Genomic DNA, 18506 nt, shown 5'->3' on the forward strand with positions numbered 1-18506 from the left:
TATTTTTATATATTCTAGTGAGATTTAAAAATGTAATATTCTATCCACGTACTTGTACATAAATGGTATTCATGAGGTAAAAATTTTATTTGCAAATACTAAACCACTTGTGCACACATTTACAAATCTACTCTGCACAATTTTATCCTAAGAGTTGTCAGTCAGTACCACGAATTATTCGAAAACGAGTCTCAAGGATTTGTGAAGATGACTTACAATGCTGGAGGAGTGACCAACCAAAATCCCTTTTCTCCAGGCAAGGAACTCGAGGTACTTGGATTGATTTTACTCAATGACTATTACTGGCAATTGCATAATTAATTTTATTGTTTTGCTCATTATTTATAATCAATCACGAAGGTTTTTTTTAATGCGCTTTTCATTTAAATTTTTTAGACGGACAGCATGACAGGATCTATCCAGTCCTCTATGCTAGGGAAAGGTGTTAAGCACAGACCAACTCCAATCAAACTTCCTATAAGCTCTGGAAATGCTTCTGCAGGTAAAATTATATTTATTAGTGAGGAAGCACCTATTTAACCTCCTTAGGACCTTGTTACTTTGGTACTGTCCAGAATGCATCGTTTGCAAAATCTGATAGAATTCGACTGATCTATGATCACTTTATTACAATTAATCCTATTGAAACTTGTTCAGCACGGATGGTATAACTGTTAGCATTACTGCCATTCTGATTTCCTTTGTTGCCGATGTTATTCCTCACTGCTATTGTACTTGGTATTCTACTCCGTTTGTTGAGTAGCTAGAGGTTGGAGGATTCACATGGAAGGTTAAAATAAATAATAAATAATTTAGAAACAATTCAATTTTAAAATGAACTATATAGATCTTTCTTTTTGAAAAATCTTTTAGGTTTATCGCATAATAGTGATTTCCTATCTGTAAACTTGATCAAATGCATTTATCAGTTCATCAGGATAAGTTCTGGGATATTCTTTACCCTTGCCTTACAGACTGATAAAGCTAATTATTACTAAAGCTGCATACACACACAGCGATTGAGTTAATGAACGATTTTAGTAAACGATTTTCTACCTTCAAAAAATGAACTAAAATCGTTTACTAAAGTTGTTCATTTACTATGTTCATTTAAATGTAATGAACGATTTTTATGAACTACAAACGATTTTTGAATATTAACTTAATGAAAATCGTTGAGTTGACAAGTCTGATTGAACTACAAACGTGAACGCGCATGAACAATAATCGTTCATCATTTGACTCAGAAAGTGAACGATTTTTTCAAACGATTGTCGTTAAACGATATTGTTTAACGATAATTGTTCAAAAAATCGTTGTGTGTGTGTATGCACCTTATCAGTTGTATTTTAAAATATTTTAGTACAAATTTAGTACAAATTATTCTCTGCAACAGAGATTGATATGTCCCAAAATATTTATGTAAGAATTGCGATATAAGCATAAAATGTTATAATATAAGTGCTGTTATTATTGAGGTGTTCATCAAACTTTATGGTACCACTAAAAACTCCATCCCTATAAATACAAATTATTATATTTGCCATAGAAGACAAGATGCTTAAATCGGCCAATCCAATCATATTCCTCCTCCACCCGACCCATAAATACAGGAGATAGGTGAAACTTGGAGAAAATCTGCTCCCCATGGTTGTCCTTTGAGTCAGTGAATGCCATTGTTTATTACAAATGAAATAATTATGCTTTAAATTAGGTCTAATTAATTAGAAAATATTCCAGGGTGCCAATATCCGTTTTAGAATGCCATAATACCTAGGTCATGAGGAATGTTGGCATACCTTTAAAAAAAAAAAAAAAAAAAGCTGAACCATCCTGGGTTCGCCTTTAAAAAAAAAAAAATGTCCCTCTTAAATCAAATGTAAAATCGGCAAAATAGGTAATTTTGCCAAGTCAAAAGCTTTTTTATTTAACCCAAGGTGTTAGATGTCTATCTGTCACTGTGTAATGTTTTCTTATTGTTTACAGGTAGTATTTTTAGCCCCCAGCAGCCAAGTGGCCACCTCAAATCCACAACACCTCCACCATCTAAACCTCCAAGCATCTCACGGAAACAGTCTGTGGACCTTAACCAAGTCAGCATGCTCTCCCCATCTGCAATGTCACCTGCAAGTTCTTCACAAAGTGAGTCACGACCTAAATTCTCCATAAAGTCTCCATAGGCGCTTGGTGTAGAGGTCATCAAGATTAAGCTCTTCTATCTAATGGATTGGTGGCGCCAACATGTATGCTTGTGTGTGCTCCAGTGCTTGTTTAAAGCCTTTTAGAATTTATAGCAACGTGTTTTTGTTAACTGTATGTATTTTGTGTTTAATGTAATTGTCCTTATGTTTTATATATACAATTTTTTTCCTTTTTTTTCTGTATGCATCCTTAGTGTGTACGTATTTATAAAATGGTATGATGCTAGAATGACTTGTGTTCTCATGCTTTAAAAATTGCAATGCAAGCCAGGTATTCAATGTGACAAAAGGAAGTACAGCGGGATTCTCCTTTTTCTATGATAAGAATGCATTTTATAAGCTGCTGTTTTTAAAGAAATATTAAGCTGGGTTGTTACAGCTTTTTGTTTTATATATGTATGACTTGACAGCAAGACAAGCTGTGCAGCATAATTCATTATGACTTTTTGAACTATATTACCTTTGTATGTTTGTTTTTAACATATCATTTAAAATGGCCTCAAAAGTATTATCCCATGAAGAGAACATGAAGGCTGTCGGACATGTGCAAAATGAGCAAAACTCATGTCAGTTTATATTTTTTAAATACTTTGGTTGCATTGAAGTCAGCCAAGCATTTGTAATGCTGTGTGTTGCAGGCAAAACTGGCTTTTACACATGATAGAAGTGAACTGAATTATTGCCTGTATCTCTGGATTGTTCAAGTTGCATGCATTGTGTGAAAATGATTTTGGAAAAAGCTGTCACGTTTGAGAAAAAAAAATGGAAAAAAAATGCAGTTGACTATTTATTTTTCCGAAAATTAGTATGTTTAGTATGTTTGCTTCAACTGACCATATGGCCCTTTTCTAACAAAATATTATATTTCTTTGGTTTGTTTTGCCATTAAATTGGTTTGAAGCATTTGCAAGTTGTTAATGAGGTGTTTTTCTTTCTGTCTTTTTGGTGAGCTTTCATATTTTGTTTCCTTTAAAACCGCTAATGTTTTTTTTCTGTTAAACGTAAGTCTTTTATTTTAATTTTTTTTATTTTTGTTCAGTTGCTAGATATTATTTCATTGTTTTTAATTTTTTTTTATTTATATAAAACTTTTTTTCTCCATTTTTAAACAATTGTGTTTTTGTACTAGTGCTTTTTTTATTTTTCTCAATGAGCAGGATCTGGAACTCCCAAACCATCTACTCCTACACCAACCAACACCCCTTCATCGACACCGCACCCTCCCGATGTTTCGACCTCAGCTCCTCACACTCCTTCTGTAACCCCCACACCCCAAGATTCAAGTTTTAATTCACAAGCTACTTTGATAGCTCCGTTTGCTCAGCAGCAAATGTCTCTGAGTCAGGGGTTACCTGTAATGACCATTCCACTATCCACCATGGTAACATCTATAACTACCGGAACTGCCTCTACCCAAGTAATGACAAATCCTGCTGGACTTAATATCATCAATGTAGTTGGATGGTAAGTTGCCTTTATTTTGGTACTCAACATAATTTATTTTATAGCTTAAAAAAAATATATTTTTGCATCTACAAATACAATTAATAGAAGTACAAGCAACAGCTGGCATTCTATTCAGTTCAATGGAAAATTGTCCATTGTGTGCTTAGCATCAGGTTACAAGTAGGATGGTATAATATTAGCCTGAATTTGAATCTGTGTAGTATCATAGTTCTTAATAATCTGTTGTTCTCGGTTGGGTGCCAGTTACATGGTACGAGGGTGGTTCAATAAGTAAGGTAACAAGGCCATTTGACTTCGCCTCCTATCAGTCAAACTGTCACATCATCAGTTGTAAGCTGTCAGAAACCTAAAGATAATAGGTGGATGACCACAGTTATTTATGATTTGAAATACCCAGACTTTTCAGAGGTGAATTCAACTGTTTACTCATGCCTGCAGCTCCCGTCTAAAATGACTGAAGCTATTCAGTTGTTTGTGTCCGCTGGGCGCGAGTGCCACGGGCGGCCATCATTTCTGCGCGCACCCTCCTGAGGTGGCAAGCAGAAATCCACCAAAGTCTGGCTTTTGGGCTCCCAAATTTATTGTACCCAGTAGTTTGCACTGGGTTAGCCGCTTTGCTCCACAAATCCCGGTGCATTTGAGCACGACATGCACGATAAGTAATGACCACCCGTGCAAAAACAATTGAATATCGCTTGTTGGGCACCCATTACTTAATGCTGTCCGAAAACAATTGAATCATTTAACAGTGTAGATCTTAAAAGCAGATTGGTGGCCCCGCTGAAGCACTACATTAGGATCATTATGTAAACAGACCTGGGTATCAATTAATGGGCAATCAACCCCTTTAAGAAGTTGTCCATTTTTGGATACTCAGGTCTGTTTACATAATGGTCCTAATGTAGTGCTCTAAAGGGGGGTTACCAATCTGCTCCTAAGATCTATACTGTTAAATGATTACAGCCACAACTCTCTGAAGGAAAACAAGCAGGTTACTTGATTATGGAGAACTAATGAAGTACTTGTGGTAAAAGTGGCTTGTTTAGATGGTGTATAGTGAAGGTATTGCCTGATTGGACAACTGCTTTTCTCCAGTCAGGTGTCAAATCCACTACATGGCTCAAGTATGGGCTGATTTAAAGTGGAAGTCAGGTTGAGTGAACCCATTGAAGTAATGGGGGACTATGTTAAGTAAAGGCGTTGACCAGAAATGGGCAATTCCTTTACATGTGCCTCTCTCTAAAGTGTAAACTAGCAATGAACATGTGCCAATGGGTTATGAAACATTTTCAGTTCTGTTTTTATCAGCATTATTTTTTGGTGTAACATAACCTAAATATAATTCAAACCTCCTACACACAAACAGGAATAATGTTACCAACATTAAGGTATCTATTTATAATCTAGAGACTCTCAAAATTTAGTTTACAAATCTGTTCTTAATGGCCTCTAAAAGGCAATGATTTTTTTTTTTATTATTACTGTTTTATTATATGGCGCCAGAAGTGTTAAGTTGCGCCTTAAGGTGTGTATCCGCTACACGAGAAAAATTAGTGATTGAACGACTACGATATCGTTTAATCGTGCAGTAAAAATGCTGGCAACGACCAGCGATGCGCACTCCCGCTGGTCGTTGTCGGCATTTGTCATCGCCTGAACATGCAGGCCAACATGCCGATATCGACAGGTTGTGCATGTACGGGGATGAGGGAGGGTGTCTGCACTGAGCGATATATCGTTCAGTGTGGGCACAGTGGGCCTGATTCAGACCCGCTTGCAAGCGGGTCGATGTTGGCCCAGTGCGCACGACGGAGGCGGCTCCCTCGTGCGCATGCGCGAGACCCGGATAGCGACGGGCAAACCGTCGCTCCGGGTCTCGCTACAAAGGGGGCGTGCTGTCGATGGTGAGTGACAGCACGCCCCCTTTGGTGGGTGTGCCTGGGGCGTGGCTGCCCAGACTGAGGCGTTACCATGGGAAAGCCTACCGTCTGGGGCCGGCCCCACTGACATCGCAAGTGATGTCAGTGGGAGTGCTCTCGGCTCTGATAGAGCCGAAAGCACTCCAGGGCTTGCAGCAACGAGACCCTACCACAAGGGTCTCGTCGCAAGCCCGATGGACGCGATGGTCTTGACCATCGCGACCATCTTTTTGGCCGCTCGCTGTGGGTGGGAACCCACAGCTATGCGAGCGGCCAGGAGGCCGCTCTAAAAAAAGAGAAGGACGGCCCTGATTCAGAGCGAGCGGCTCTGAATCAGGGCCACAGTATCCACTGCACAATATAATGAACGATTGCACGATTACGATGTTGTAATTGTACAGTCGTTCCACTCTCTTGTAATGGATACGCAACTTTACATAGGATAGAACATGCAGGCAGAAAAGAAGTGTGATCAAACAGGGACATTAATCGACAAGTTCACAAATTTGACATATATATGCACATAATTACAATCTGCAGAATGTATAATTCCGTATACGTCTTTATACAAACATGAAAAGTAACCGATTTACCCTAGTCTTGTCAGACAGGGAGGTGTTCCTAGGTTTATGCTTCAGACAAACCACCCTTTTCTGTTTTCATCTCAATACTGTATGCAAGACTCCATGTTCCCCAGACTACTAATGTTCTGTGTTATACAGCAGTATAGTACATTTCCATCAATAAAATTTACATTACTTTGTCTGTTTCTATTCTCGTCTTACTACTTTACAACTTTCAGAACTCTGAACTCCTTTCTGTTTAAATAAAGTCAAACCTCCTTTCTATCCGATAGTCTTCCTTTTATTCTTGCATTTACATCTTTTACTGCATCTATGTGCTTTTCCGGTTAATCTTTTCCATTGCAGTGTGCTACCCTTTTGATCCTTATTTCCTTGTTGATTGCTTCAGTCTGCTCTCGTACTTCTCTTATCCTGCATTGTCTTTATGCCAAGATGCTCTTGCTTACTGTCCTTATTACAGTCCTACAGTTATTGTACTTGTAGTGAACTAAAGGACCATAAGACCATAGAAATGCGAAGACTTCATATACATTAAAATATGATGTAACTGTATCTAGTTCTCTATTAGAGTCCTGTTTGGTCATTGTGTGTAACACCAATACAATGCTTCCGTATTCAAATGTAATTTCCCCAGTATATCCTTATGTATTCTAAAGTGGTTTTATTTTATTCCTAATGGTTATGATTATATGTAATACACAAAGCAACACTACTGGAAACCAACTCCTAAATTCTACTACTATTTCTGAAAGCAAAGATAAGATTTCTAAGTGTTTTTTTTTTTCAGCTTAAAACATATTTAAATGTATTTGAAGCACTTAAATTTTTTCATGTTGTATGTCTTTAACACTCTTACCTTTTGCACAGTAGCGTTTTGGAAACCGCATAGTCCAATCATGTTTATAAAAATGCATAGGTTACATACTATATATAAAAAAAAGTTAAAATGTACACTAATCAGATGAATGAATGGTCAAGATTTAGACTAAAAAGCATAGTTTTGTGCAGTCAGACTTTATTACCTTTTTGGTGGCTAGAAAGATTATAAATTATGTTTTCATTGAATAAGTTTACTTTACACTCTTAAAAATAACTTTTTTTTTTTTTTAAATGTATGCAATACAGCTTAATATTTTTATACTATTATTTAAGAATGGCAATCCGTGCAATTTACCAGCTACTTTTAATAATGGTATATAATGCATGTTACACTATTTGCAACAATCATATGTATATGCTTTGTAAGTCTATTGCAAAACAAACATTTATTTGATAAATTATTAATCCTGGTGGATTCCTTTTCCCTATGCACAATAGGCTTTATTTAAAAAACCTATTGAAAGTCCCTGCAGGAAGCCTTCTAAACTTGGTTATATACGTTACATAGTTATGTCTGAGTTGGACCAGAATGGACTGGATAAAAAAATTAAAAAATCAGCTTACTGTATGTGATCCTTCATCTACGATGGTCAAGAACCATAAAAATCCATTTAGAGCTTAGTTGTTCCTGGTTGAAAATGTGATCGAGCAACTGCACTAATTTGGGTATTAGGACATACAGTACTGCTGGACAAGCTAATTTATCTAAATTGGCAAGAACATATGTTTTTTAATTCATGGTTTATTATCCTATAAAGTCCATGTTTATCCACACTGTTTATCATCAAAATCCCTATATCAGTCTTCATTCATTTGCACCATGTTTCTGAATGCCGTCCACTGCAATATACCCCCCCTTAAATATATCATTTTGTTCAGAGCTTTAGATTTTTCTTTGTGAATACCATACAGTATATTTTTAGGTCTGTGTGGGAATATAGTTATTCAAAACTATATATTTTAAATGACTCTTAAAAAGAACCTAAAATTAAATTATATTGCAAATAAATTCATAATATATTCTGCATCTCGTTTTGAAATACCTTTTCTGTGACTTCATTTTCTTAAAAAGAGCAAACTAAGGGCCTGATTCAGAGATGTACGCTATGCCGATGTTTACTGATTTGAGCGATCATTAGTAAAACACACATGCGTCTCAGCCGCACTGGGCATGTGTCAAGGTACACATCACTGTAGCAATTTTTTACTCCGTGTGATTGCCCGTCTGGGAGAGGTTGCGGGGAGTGGTGGCAAAGAACGCAGGCGTGTTGCCACTGTTTCTGGGATGTCACACCCTGCATCTGCGATCCCGTGCCCAAGAAATACGGTTCCAGTGTCTCAGTTCCTACAGCCATTCTGCAGGACCATAGGCTCACTCAGGGCTGCAATAATAGAATGATCTACGATGCTGTGTCTTTGTATGCAGATGCTTGGTTTTGCAAAGTCACTGGTGGATGGCTCAATACATCTAATGTTGCATTTGAATATATTTGAATAACATCTGCTTACACATTAGCAGCAGCGGCAGCATTAGCATACAAGTCTGAATCGTCCTAAATACTAAGTGAATAATGCTACAAACTGATACAATGCAGAGTAAATTTGATTTCATAACTTTTTAAGAGAGTATCCAGATTAAAATATTTTGCATACATTTATCTTTCAGGTTTTTTTTCTTTTTCTTGTCACAGAATGAAATTTCATGGTGGATCGATTTGTGTTTTAACTACAATTCTTCTTATTTGAGCGCCGTTACAACAAAGACTATTTTTAAAAATAAACCACATAGTTGAAACAACATATCCACGCAACCATACAAATTTCAATATTTGTGGTTTACCAATTTATACAGTACTTAATATTTAGATCTAGAATCTAGCAAGGACAGCTCTTTATACCAAATGACCAGTACAAGGAAGAGAGGAGATCCTTCACCAGTTAATACACTTCGAGCATGTAGAACACAAAACGACACATTGTAAATGACATGATAACATATATTATTGGATCTGTTAAATTAACTTATTAATATTAAATAAGAAAATCTGCAATTCAGCTGCAATTAATGTACTTTTTCTCCTGTTCTACAGTGGTGCACAGGCATTGATGAGTGGCTCCAATGCCATGTTGGGGTGTAGTACTGGTGCCATAACTCCTGCAGGGATAAATCTGAGTGGCATTTTACCATCAGGAGGCCTGGTGCCAGGTACAATGCCAGGCACATTGCCGGCTGCCATGCAGTCTGCCTCTCAGGCAGGTTAGTATGATTTTTTGTGGCGGTTTGGTGATATCATTATGCTTTTAATTTTTTTTCAAAAAGGACCACATATACTACATCATTTTTTTTTTGTAGCGGTGGATAAACTTCTTGAATTACTGGACTTTTTAATAATCAAAAAGTTCCTTGAGAGATAAAATGGGGTTTTGGTGAAGTTCCTAAATTAACTTTACATAAGACACTTAGATAAAAAAAATAAGTTTTCCTTCTAACATTAATGTGGTCAATTAAAAACAAAACATTCAAACTTTAGTTTAAAAGTATTTTAAATATGTAAAATTACTTAAATTATTCCTAATTTTGAATTTGACCATCAAAATAGGCAAGGCTTTTAATCCATTCCCTACGACAAGCTATAAATAAGTGTTGTCTGCCACCAATTAATGTAAATATATAAATTAGATCAAGTGAAGGTTGTATTTAACAACTAGCAGATCACATCTATGAATACTTATTTTTGAGATGGCATAGTTTTACATTTTTTGAGAACTTTTAGTGTTGTTCCTAGTAAACACATTACCAAAAAAGTAACAGTGTACTTGGATGTTTTTCTGTATTACGATAAAAAAAAATGTATGCATCATATACATAGGCATAAGAGTATGACCAAATTTAAGTTTGGTGATATTTGTGAAGTTTAATGTTTTGTGATAATTGTAAACCCTGAAAAGTCTTTATTTAATTTTGTAAAGTTTTTTTTTTATTTACATACCTAGTAATAACTTTTTTACATTTTTATTTTTTTTACTTTTATCAGGATTGCATTTTAAGTTCTAAGATTATTTAAAAGTTTACTATACAACAAGTTGGATAATAATGGCATAAATATTCTGCACCTCTTCTTTTTTTTTTGTTGTATTTTTAATGTTTTAACATTAAGTCAGTGGTTCCCAAACTTTTTTGAATCACGGCACCTTAGTGCATCAGTATTGTTTTCACGGCACCCCTAAGCCAAAAGTAGTACAGTGAAGTAAATTGTGCTGATCTGTCATCCTTAGGTTTGGTTATATGGTGGTGGTCAGGTTTGTGCTTCTGTTTGTGCACATATTTACATTAGTGACCATAAAGAATTTGACTTGGTGCTGGACCACCAACCTGAGGCACCCCTGCAAGTGTCCCGAGGCACCACGCGGTGCAGCTCTGCACAGTTTGGGAACCACTGCATTAAGTAAATTTATGGAAGTTCACTCCTTGTATGTGTACACACAGGCATTGAAAAATAGTGCTTGTCAAAACATATTTATTTATCCTTGCTGTAGAAAGCATTGATTACCCAAACTCAAAGCTTCTCAACAGCATAGTGCACTATGGACCTGATTCCGAGCTGTACACTGTGATCATCGCTGCTGCGTCTTTGGACGTAGTAGCGATTCTAAAATATGCTAATATTGCTGGAGGCATCTTGTGTAAATAGATGCGTCCTGCCACCGTTTGTGATTTGCTGTGTCAGAGGACGCAGCATCAGATCACTCTGTGACTATCGGTCATCTGAGTAACCTTCAGGTTACCCAGCATGGCTGGTGTTTTCACACAGCTGAAGCCAGTGAAACTGGGTACAAGGATGCAGCCACTGGCTTCAGCATGCCCAGAAAATAGGGCCAACACATCCCCTTTTTCTGGGACGCTACCTGATGCCGCCCCAAAAAGTCGGCAACCTGTGAATCGGGCTGTGGCGTCCAGGCACTGCGAGCGATCTCGCAAGAGGAGAGAGCTGCTCATGCACAGTACAGATTCTTCAATCATCGGCGTTGTGCACAAACTATCGGGTTTGCGTACAACTCTGAATCAGCCCCTATGTGCTTAATTTGTGTTAACATTGCATTCCATTACTCTAATAGTGTTAACACTGCTATATGCTGCATGTAATGTAGAAATGTACGTGCAGCAAACACTTGTCAGATCATGTGTGTTTACAGGGCAATTCATAATTTTTTTTTTTACAATCTGCATCAAAATGTGTTTCATTATGTTCAAGGACATGCTGCTTCAAATTAACACCTGTATAACATGGGTATGAGGCTTAATAATTTTTGATTTGCTCACTGTGTTCAAACCTGTTATTTTAGAAAGCTATAGATTTTTCTCAGCTGCTCTGTTGTATTTTTTTAAACAAAATAAAAAAACGTGTCTTCAACAGGTGCTCCCTTTGGTATAAAAAATACTTCCAGTTTGAGACCTTTAAACCTGCTGCAGGTAATTATGGCCAAGTTTTTCTAAACTGTTTGACACACAAAATATATCATTGGAAGTGTTCAAAGCTAGCAGAATAATTTTTTATTAAAGTTTAATTTCCATATCAGATTGTTTTAAAGTTTTTGGGTGTGCATATTTTGTTTTATTATGCATTAATTACAAGTAGAAAATGGTATTTCTAAGAGAGTCTGCAACTGTGGTCCATTAATTTAAACAAGTGGCTGCCAAAACGATTTTGTTAGCCATGATTTATTTATATTTGTTATGTAATGCTAATCTCATTCAACGATTGCATAAATATGATTAAGTAACAGAACGGCATGCTCTTTATTGAGAGAAGCTGAAGAACAACATTACAGTACTTGATCATTTTGTATGGGTCCCATCTTGATTCTTTCAGTCCTTTAAGCAACAACACCACCATCCATGTATTAATCTGGTGCTTGTATTGCATGAGATCATTTGGGGATATGCCTCTCATGTAGTTGTTGGTTGCCCTTTTAAATGAACAAGGGCTATTGATAACTATGTCACCCACAATGAGCTAAGTTAGGAATAAAACCTTGTCAAGGTCAGATTGTTAGGGGCTACAAGAATTTTATTTTATTTATTATCTAAAGTCAAATGTTTAACTGTAAAACCTGTAGAGTAACCTGTCCTTCGGGTATCTACGTGCAGAATATTTTATTATAATCCTGTGGAAAGGATACAGATTGATTGGTCAGCAATAAAAATGTAAACACCTTCTGAATGTCGACGGTAAAAAGGTCAACTTAGACATTAGGTCGACCATCATTGCCTAGACATGTATTTAGGTAAACGGTGTTAAAAAGGTCGAAATTTAACATGTTGACACTAAAATGTCGTCACATGGTTTTTCATGATGGTTAGGCAAAAATAACAAAACAAAACAAAACAAAAAAGGGCCAACATTTTAATGTCGACATGGTAAATGTCGACCTTTTTACTGTCGACCATTTAACCATGTTGATTTAAATACATATCTACGGAATGAAGATTCAACCTAATTACCATGTTGACCTTTTAATGCTGACATTCAGAGCCAGTCGACGTTGTGGTGTTGACCCTTTGAATGTCAACCTTTTATAACACACCCAATCTAAATTATGGGAGCACATTTTTTATTTGTTGATCACGACACATCCGATGTCTGTGGGGCAGATGTATGAAGCTCTGGAAAGTGATAAATGACCAACCACACAGCTCCCAACTGTCATGTTACAGGCTGTGTTTGAAAAAATGACAGTTGGGAGCTAATTGGTTGGTCATTTATCACTCTGTACTTTATCACTTCCCAGAGCTTCATACATCTGCCCCTATATGTCTTATTACAGTGTAGGAAGGTTAAAAGTCTAAACCGCAGCTTTCAATGCTGAGAAAGGCAGTAGATTTTGTAAAACGTTGTTGTACTGTATTATTTGATCACATAATTACACTCTTATGGAATACTTGTTTCTGAAACTGGATGTCCTCTATGAACAGCTTCCTGGTGCTTCACTCATATTCAACCCAATGCAGCAACAACAGCCACAGTTGTCCCAGTATTCACCTCAGCAGTCCCAACAGACAGTGACCTCCAGTCCGCAGCAACAAGATCAGCTGGGACTGTTACCATCGGTAAGAATGATTTATTGGGACAACTTCAATGTTGTTTGGGCAATTTCAGTGTATTTATAATTCTTTAGAATTACATCACAAAAATAAAGTTACTTCCCATTTACACAGCTGACAAATCCTCATAGCCATTTTATTGGAAATTATTAGCAGTTGATAAAGCAGAGGTTATTACAGGGATTGTTGTTCCCTATGACACAGTTAGTATGCCTAAAATTTTTCTTTTGGCTACCACAGTAGCCTTCATTGATTCTGAAAGCAATGGGGAAGATGTATCATACACTATAAAGAGGACAAGTGTAGTGGGGGATTGATGGTGCAATTCAGTATAGAACTGTCCCCCAATTTCTCCTACATTAAGAATAGTAGATTTAATAAAAAAAAAAAAAAATGAGATGCAAATAATTTACAAAGCATGAAACAAAATGGTAGTTCCCTTTAAAGTACATTGCTAGTAGCAATTCTTTATAGTTAATTTAAGAAGACAAGATGAATGATCAATTATAAAATCAGTATCAGATGGGGCAGCATGCCTCCGTTATGTTTTGTTACACAGAATATAATCAGGATTATGTACACAAAATTAATTTGAATTAAAAAAAAATTAGCTCTAAATTGTTAGGAGAAATCGCTCTATATCTTGGTTGGTAAGAAGAAGTTTTTTTTTTTATTTTACTTATTGTAATTAAGTTTAGTAAAATACAGTGTTCATCTTCTCTGGTATTTCCATTCACATGACAATTAGCAAATCACTGGGGAGTAATCTAAATAAAAATTGGACACTTTCACTCTTTAATTACAAACATGTGGACTAAATGCTGTCATGTTTCCAGAAGAAAACACTTTATTTTATTTTTTGTCTAACACAGAGCTGAAAATATTTTCCCAGCGTGTTTTTTTTTTTTTACAGATCACTTAATAGATTTATACATAGAGTAATACTTCAAACAAATGGTTCCAAAAAATTGCTCTCCCATTTGAGAGATGATCTGATCCAAAGTTATGGCTTTATAATGCCAGGGAGGTATTTTACATTGTGGCCACTCTTCTGAAATAGGTCTGATTTTAATTTAGTGGGAGATCTTTCCCTGAGAACCATAAAGGAGGGCAATGAGCGGAGATTTTCATTTTAAACTCATGGACAGCTGCAACAGCTGGATTGTGAGAATCTAATTGCCAGCATCTTTATAATGACATACATAAGTTAAATACTATGAAACACATTTAACTTCAATTTGCAGCTAAAAAATGTTTTCAGTACGTTAAATGGTCCTAGCTTGATTTTGGGTCTCTTAACACTGGCTGGTGACCTGTCACTATAGAGTGAGAGAGTACTGGATTTGATTAGCCTAATGGATCAAGCAACTCTTAACCCCTTTGGCACTTTTTGGGATGGTTATATTTCAACATTAATATTCTACACGTAGATATTCATAATAAATTGGCAATTAAAAATTATCTTTTTTTTTTACATGTTTCAATGAAACATAACATTTGTAGGACTAAAATTCTAGTCCAACAGAACATACGGTTTTGAAATGCTGAGAACTTACTGCTTCTATAGAGAGGGTCCCCTGTGTTTATTAATTCCAGGATGGGAGAGATCTGAGCACCTGGTATGTAGTCATGGTCGAAATGTCAACATTCACAATGTTGACACGGACATAATGTTGATATGGTCATTGTGAATGTCGACAGTACATGTCACTGTGAAGGTTGGGTATAGGGTCAGTGGGCCTGATTCATCATGGATCGCAATTGCAAAGACGCACGCAGTCGGTCGCTTGTTGTGTTATGCGTATGCATCACAGTGCGCAAACTAGCAATTGCAAACAGAATTGTGATTGCAGAGGCTACGCAGACCCAGAGCAGAGTGGTTGACAGGAAGTGCCGTTTGTGGGTGGTGCTGTGGGGTGGGGGGGTGGTTGGGCGAATGCAGGCATGCCAGTGTGTTTGAACGCTGTTGCAGAGGCGTGCATAAATTAGCCATTGCGTGGCTATAAGTAGCCAAAGCATTGATAGCGTGTGTGGATGTTAGCAATTTCTGAGTAAGGTCAGGGCTTGTACAAGTGTGCTTATGGGTCCGATGTTACTGATGGTTTGGCTATGTTGCCCTAGTATACGGATGTGAGTAAGGGGGAAGTAGGGCGGCCTTATGTCAGGCTGCGTTCGCAATGTAAAGGCAAACATTTAAATAACACTGCTGATATTAGCAACTGCGGTGCGTGCGTATAAGCAGAATTGCGAACCGTAGTGAATCAGGCCCAGTGTTATGCTGGCCATACACTAGTACGACCAGCATAAGATAAGATTCATCTTACGATTTCCCTTGAACTCCCTGGCAGTCCCGTCCGCACGATTTGGCACTTATGTTCATACGATCTCGCGTACGATCATTCGCCCCGATGCATCGCGTGTTTGAGTGGCGTCATTTATTAATAGAATAAAAAGACTGATGCACACACGGGTGAGGGAGATCAATAAAATAAACCCAGATGCAGGGATGGTTCAGTGAGAACCATCCGTGCATCTGTGAAAAAAAAGTTTTAAAACAAAAACGGCGTGCACCTCCCCCCCCAAACATAAACCAGCCCCGAGCTTTTAGTGACTCAGTGCTGGTTGTGCAACATATGGGGGGCAAACGACGTAGGGGTCCCCTGTGTGTAAGCACAACCAGCACCGGGCTAGTCAGAACCAGCCCTGGTTTCCAAAATACGGGGGACAAAAGACATAGGCCATGGGCTCTGATCCGGTCCTGGTTCTGGAAATACAGGGGGAAAAAAATGCACAGGGTCCCCCTGTATTTTCCAGAACCAGCATCAGACTTTCTAGGGGGGTTGATACCACAGCTCGAGGAGCCTTTTCACTGGGTCCCCAAGCTGAAGCATCAACCCTGACCTGTAGTCAGTCCAGGCTGGGGGGAGCTGGGGATCCCCCCAATAAAGGGGTCCTCCCCTCCAGGGCACCCCAGGCCTAGGCTGGTAGCCCGGGGCTATCCCCGACACCCCTGGGGCGGTGGGTGCCGGGTTGATAGTGTATAAGTGTAGTGTAAAAAAAAAGAAGTGAAAACATTGTCTTTACTAGTAGAACTGCAGGTCCCAGCAAGCCTCGCCCGATTGCTGGTACTTGGAGAACCACAAGTACCAGTATGCGAGGCATTAAGGGCTTGCTGGTACCTGTATAGAAATGTTTAAATAAACACAATACACACACACCGTGACAATATAGTTTTAATACGGACTGGTCCTCTTGTCCCTGTAGGCATCCTTGGTCTTGGTGAAACAAAACAATCTGACCCACGAACAAGGTGACATCCTTGAAAGATGTTACCTCCCGAATGAATGGCTCAGACGCGGCATTACCCTTTGTAGTGCCGTGTCTGAGCATTCATTGGCTGAGCGAGTTCAGCTCGATGTTATAATGCCAACACTGTGCATGTTGATATGACGCCCGTGTTAGAGTCCTAACCCTATCCTAACTGCAACCTAATGCTGGCCAGAGCGCGATTCTGGGCCGATTGCCCGATTTTCGACGCGTCATACGATAAATCGTGTGGAAATCGTGTAGCATTTAGGTAGGAATAAGATCCGATGCGCTCTCCCCCAGCTCTTAAAACGTATCTTATGATCAGATGTGCAGCGGGGGCACTACAGACACGGCACTACAAAGGGTAATGCCGCGTCTGAGCCATTCATTCGGGAGGTAACATCCTTCAAGGATGTCACATTGTTCGTGGGTCGGATTTTTTTGTTTTACCAAGACCAAGGATGCCTACAGGGACAAGAGGACCAGTCCAGGTAATGTAGGTGAGTATGTGTGAGTATTAAAACTATTGTCACAGTGTGTGTGTATTGTGTTTATGTAAACATTTCTATGCAGGTGAACTAAAGGTAACAGCGGGCCCTTAATGCCCCGCATGCTGGTACTTGTGGTTCCAGCATGCGGGGGAGGCTTGCTTGGACCTGCAGTTCTACTCCTAAAAATAAGGTTTTCACTTATTTTTTTTACACTACACTTATACACTATCAACCCGGCACCCACTGCCCCAGTGGTGCTGTGGATAGCCCCGGGCTATCAGCCTAGACCTGGTGTGCCCTGGAGGGGGGACCCCTTTATTGGGGGGATCCCCAGCTTTCCCCCTGCCTGGACTGACTAGCGGTCAGGGTTGATGCTTCAGCTTGGGGACCCGGTGAAAGGGCTCCCCAGGCTGTGGCATCAGCCCCCTGCTAAAAAAAGTCTGGTGCTGGTTCTGGAAACTACAGGGGGACCGTACCCATTTTTTCCCCCTGTATTTTCAGAACCAGGACCGGATCTGAGCCCAGTGCTGGTTGCGCAGACCCCCTACGTCGTTTGTCCCCATATTTTGGCAACCATGGCTGGTTCTGACTAGCCCGGTGCTGGTTGTGCTTACATACGGGGAAGCCCTACGTCGTTTGTCCCCCGTATGTTGCACAACCAGCACTGGGTCACTAAAAGCCCGGGGCTGGTTGCTCTTTGGTGGGGGCACATCGTTTTTTTTTCACAGATGCAGGGATGGTTCTCACTGAACCATCCCTGCATCTGTGATTATTTTATTAAAGACAGATGCATGCATCACGGATCTCCATCACCCATGCGTGCATCAGTCATCTAATTTTTTTTTTTTTTTTTTTTTACAAATGACGCTGCTCGGACGCATCTCGTGCGCAATTACATGGCACGATCTGCATATGATCATGATATATATGATGGGCTGCACATCTGATCATACAATACGTTTTAAGAGCTGTGGGAGCGCGCATCAGATCGTATTCCTACCTAAATGCTACACGATTGCCACACGATTCATCGTACGACACATCGAAAATCGGGCAATCGGCCCAAAAGCGCGCTAGTGTATGGCCAGCATTAGACTGCCGTTAGGATAGGGTTAGGACTCTAACACGGGCGTCATATCAAAATGCAGTGTCGGCATTATAACATCGATGTTGACATTCTGAATATCGACATTTATACCTCATCTGAAACACCCCATATCTGGATTTTCTAACTCTTTCTATAGTATGGGGTGTAATGGCTGATAACTGCTATGGGGCATATTGTTTGAAAGAGCGGACTACCATCTATCATAGGAAGGTGCCCCCGGGTGTGTAGGTGTCAGGATGGGCAAAATTGTTCACATTAAGTGCCCTCACCCATCTGCCATGATTTATGCAGTTTAGGTTGATATTGTCTGGTGATCACCAAATAGTAACCACTAATGGGCCTCCTCATTTCAAAGAGGGGACTCTCCTCTTTCAATAAGGGTGCCCGAGTCTATTGAAGTGAGAATTAGGGAATATATGTACATTGGGGACACTGCACATCTATA

At 38.8% G+C, this 18506-nt stretch overlaps 1 protein-coding gene across 3 annotated transcripts in view; it reads left to right on the plus strand.

Moving 5' to 3' along the window:
• Positions 1 to 18506, plus strand: part of SUPT20H (SPT20 homolog, SAGA complex component) — a 96531-nt gene that overhangs the window by 60180 nt on the left and 17845 nt on the right. For all 3 annotated transcript variants that reach the window (XM_088460204.1, XM_088460203.1, XM_088460201.1), the window contains 7 exons: positions 153 to 270; positions 397 to 502; positions 1987 to 2142; positions 3359 to 3665; positions 9141 to 9307; positions 11466 to 11521; positions 13025 to 13159. In XM_088460204.1, coding sequence (XP_088316330.1) covers positions 153 to 270; positions 397 to 502; positions 1987 to 2142; positions 3359 to 3665; positions 9141 to 9307; positions 11466 to 11521; positions 13025 to 13159 — 1045 coding nt within the window. The remainder of the gene's footprint in view (positions 1 to 152; positions 271 to 396; positions 503 to 1986; positions 2143 to 3358; positions 3666 to 9140; positions 9308 to 11465; positions 11522 to 13024; positions 13160 to 18506) is intronic.

Source organism: Taudactylus pleione, unplaced genomic scaffold (genome assembly GCF_031769625.1).
Source record: "Taudactylus pleione unplaced genomic scaffold, aTauple2 ptg000043l, whole genome shotgun sequence".
NCBI lineage: Eukaryota > Metazoa > Chordata > Amphibia > Anura > Myobatrachidae > Taudactylus > Taudactylus pleione.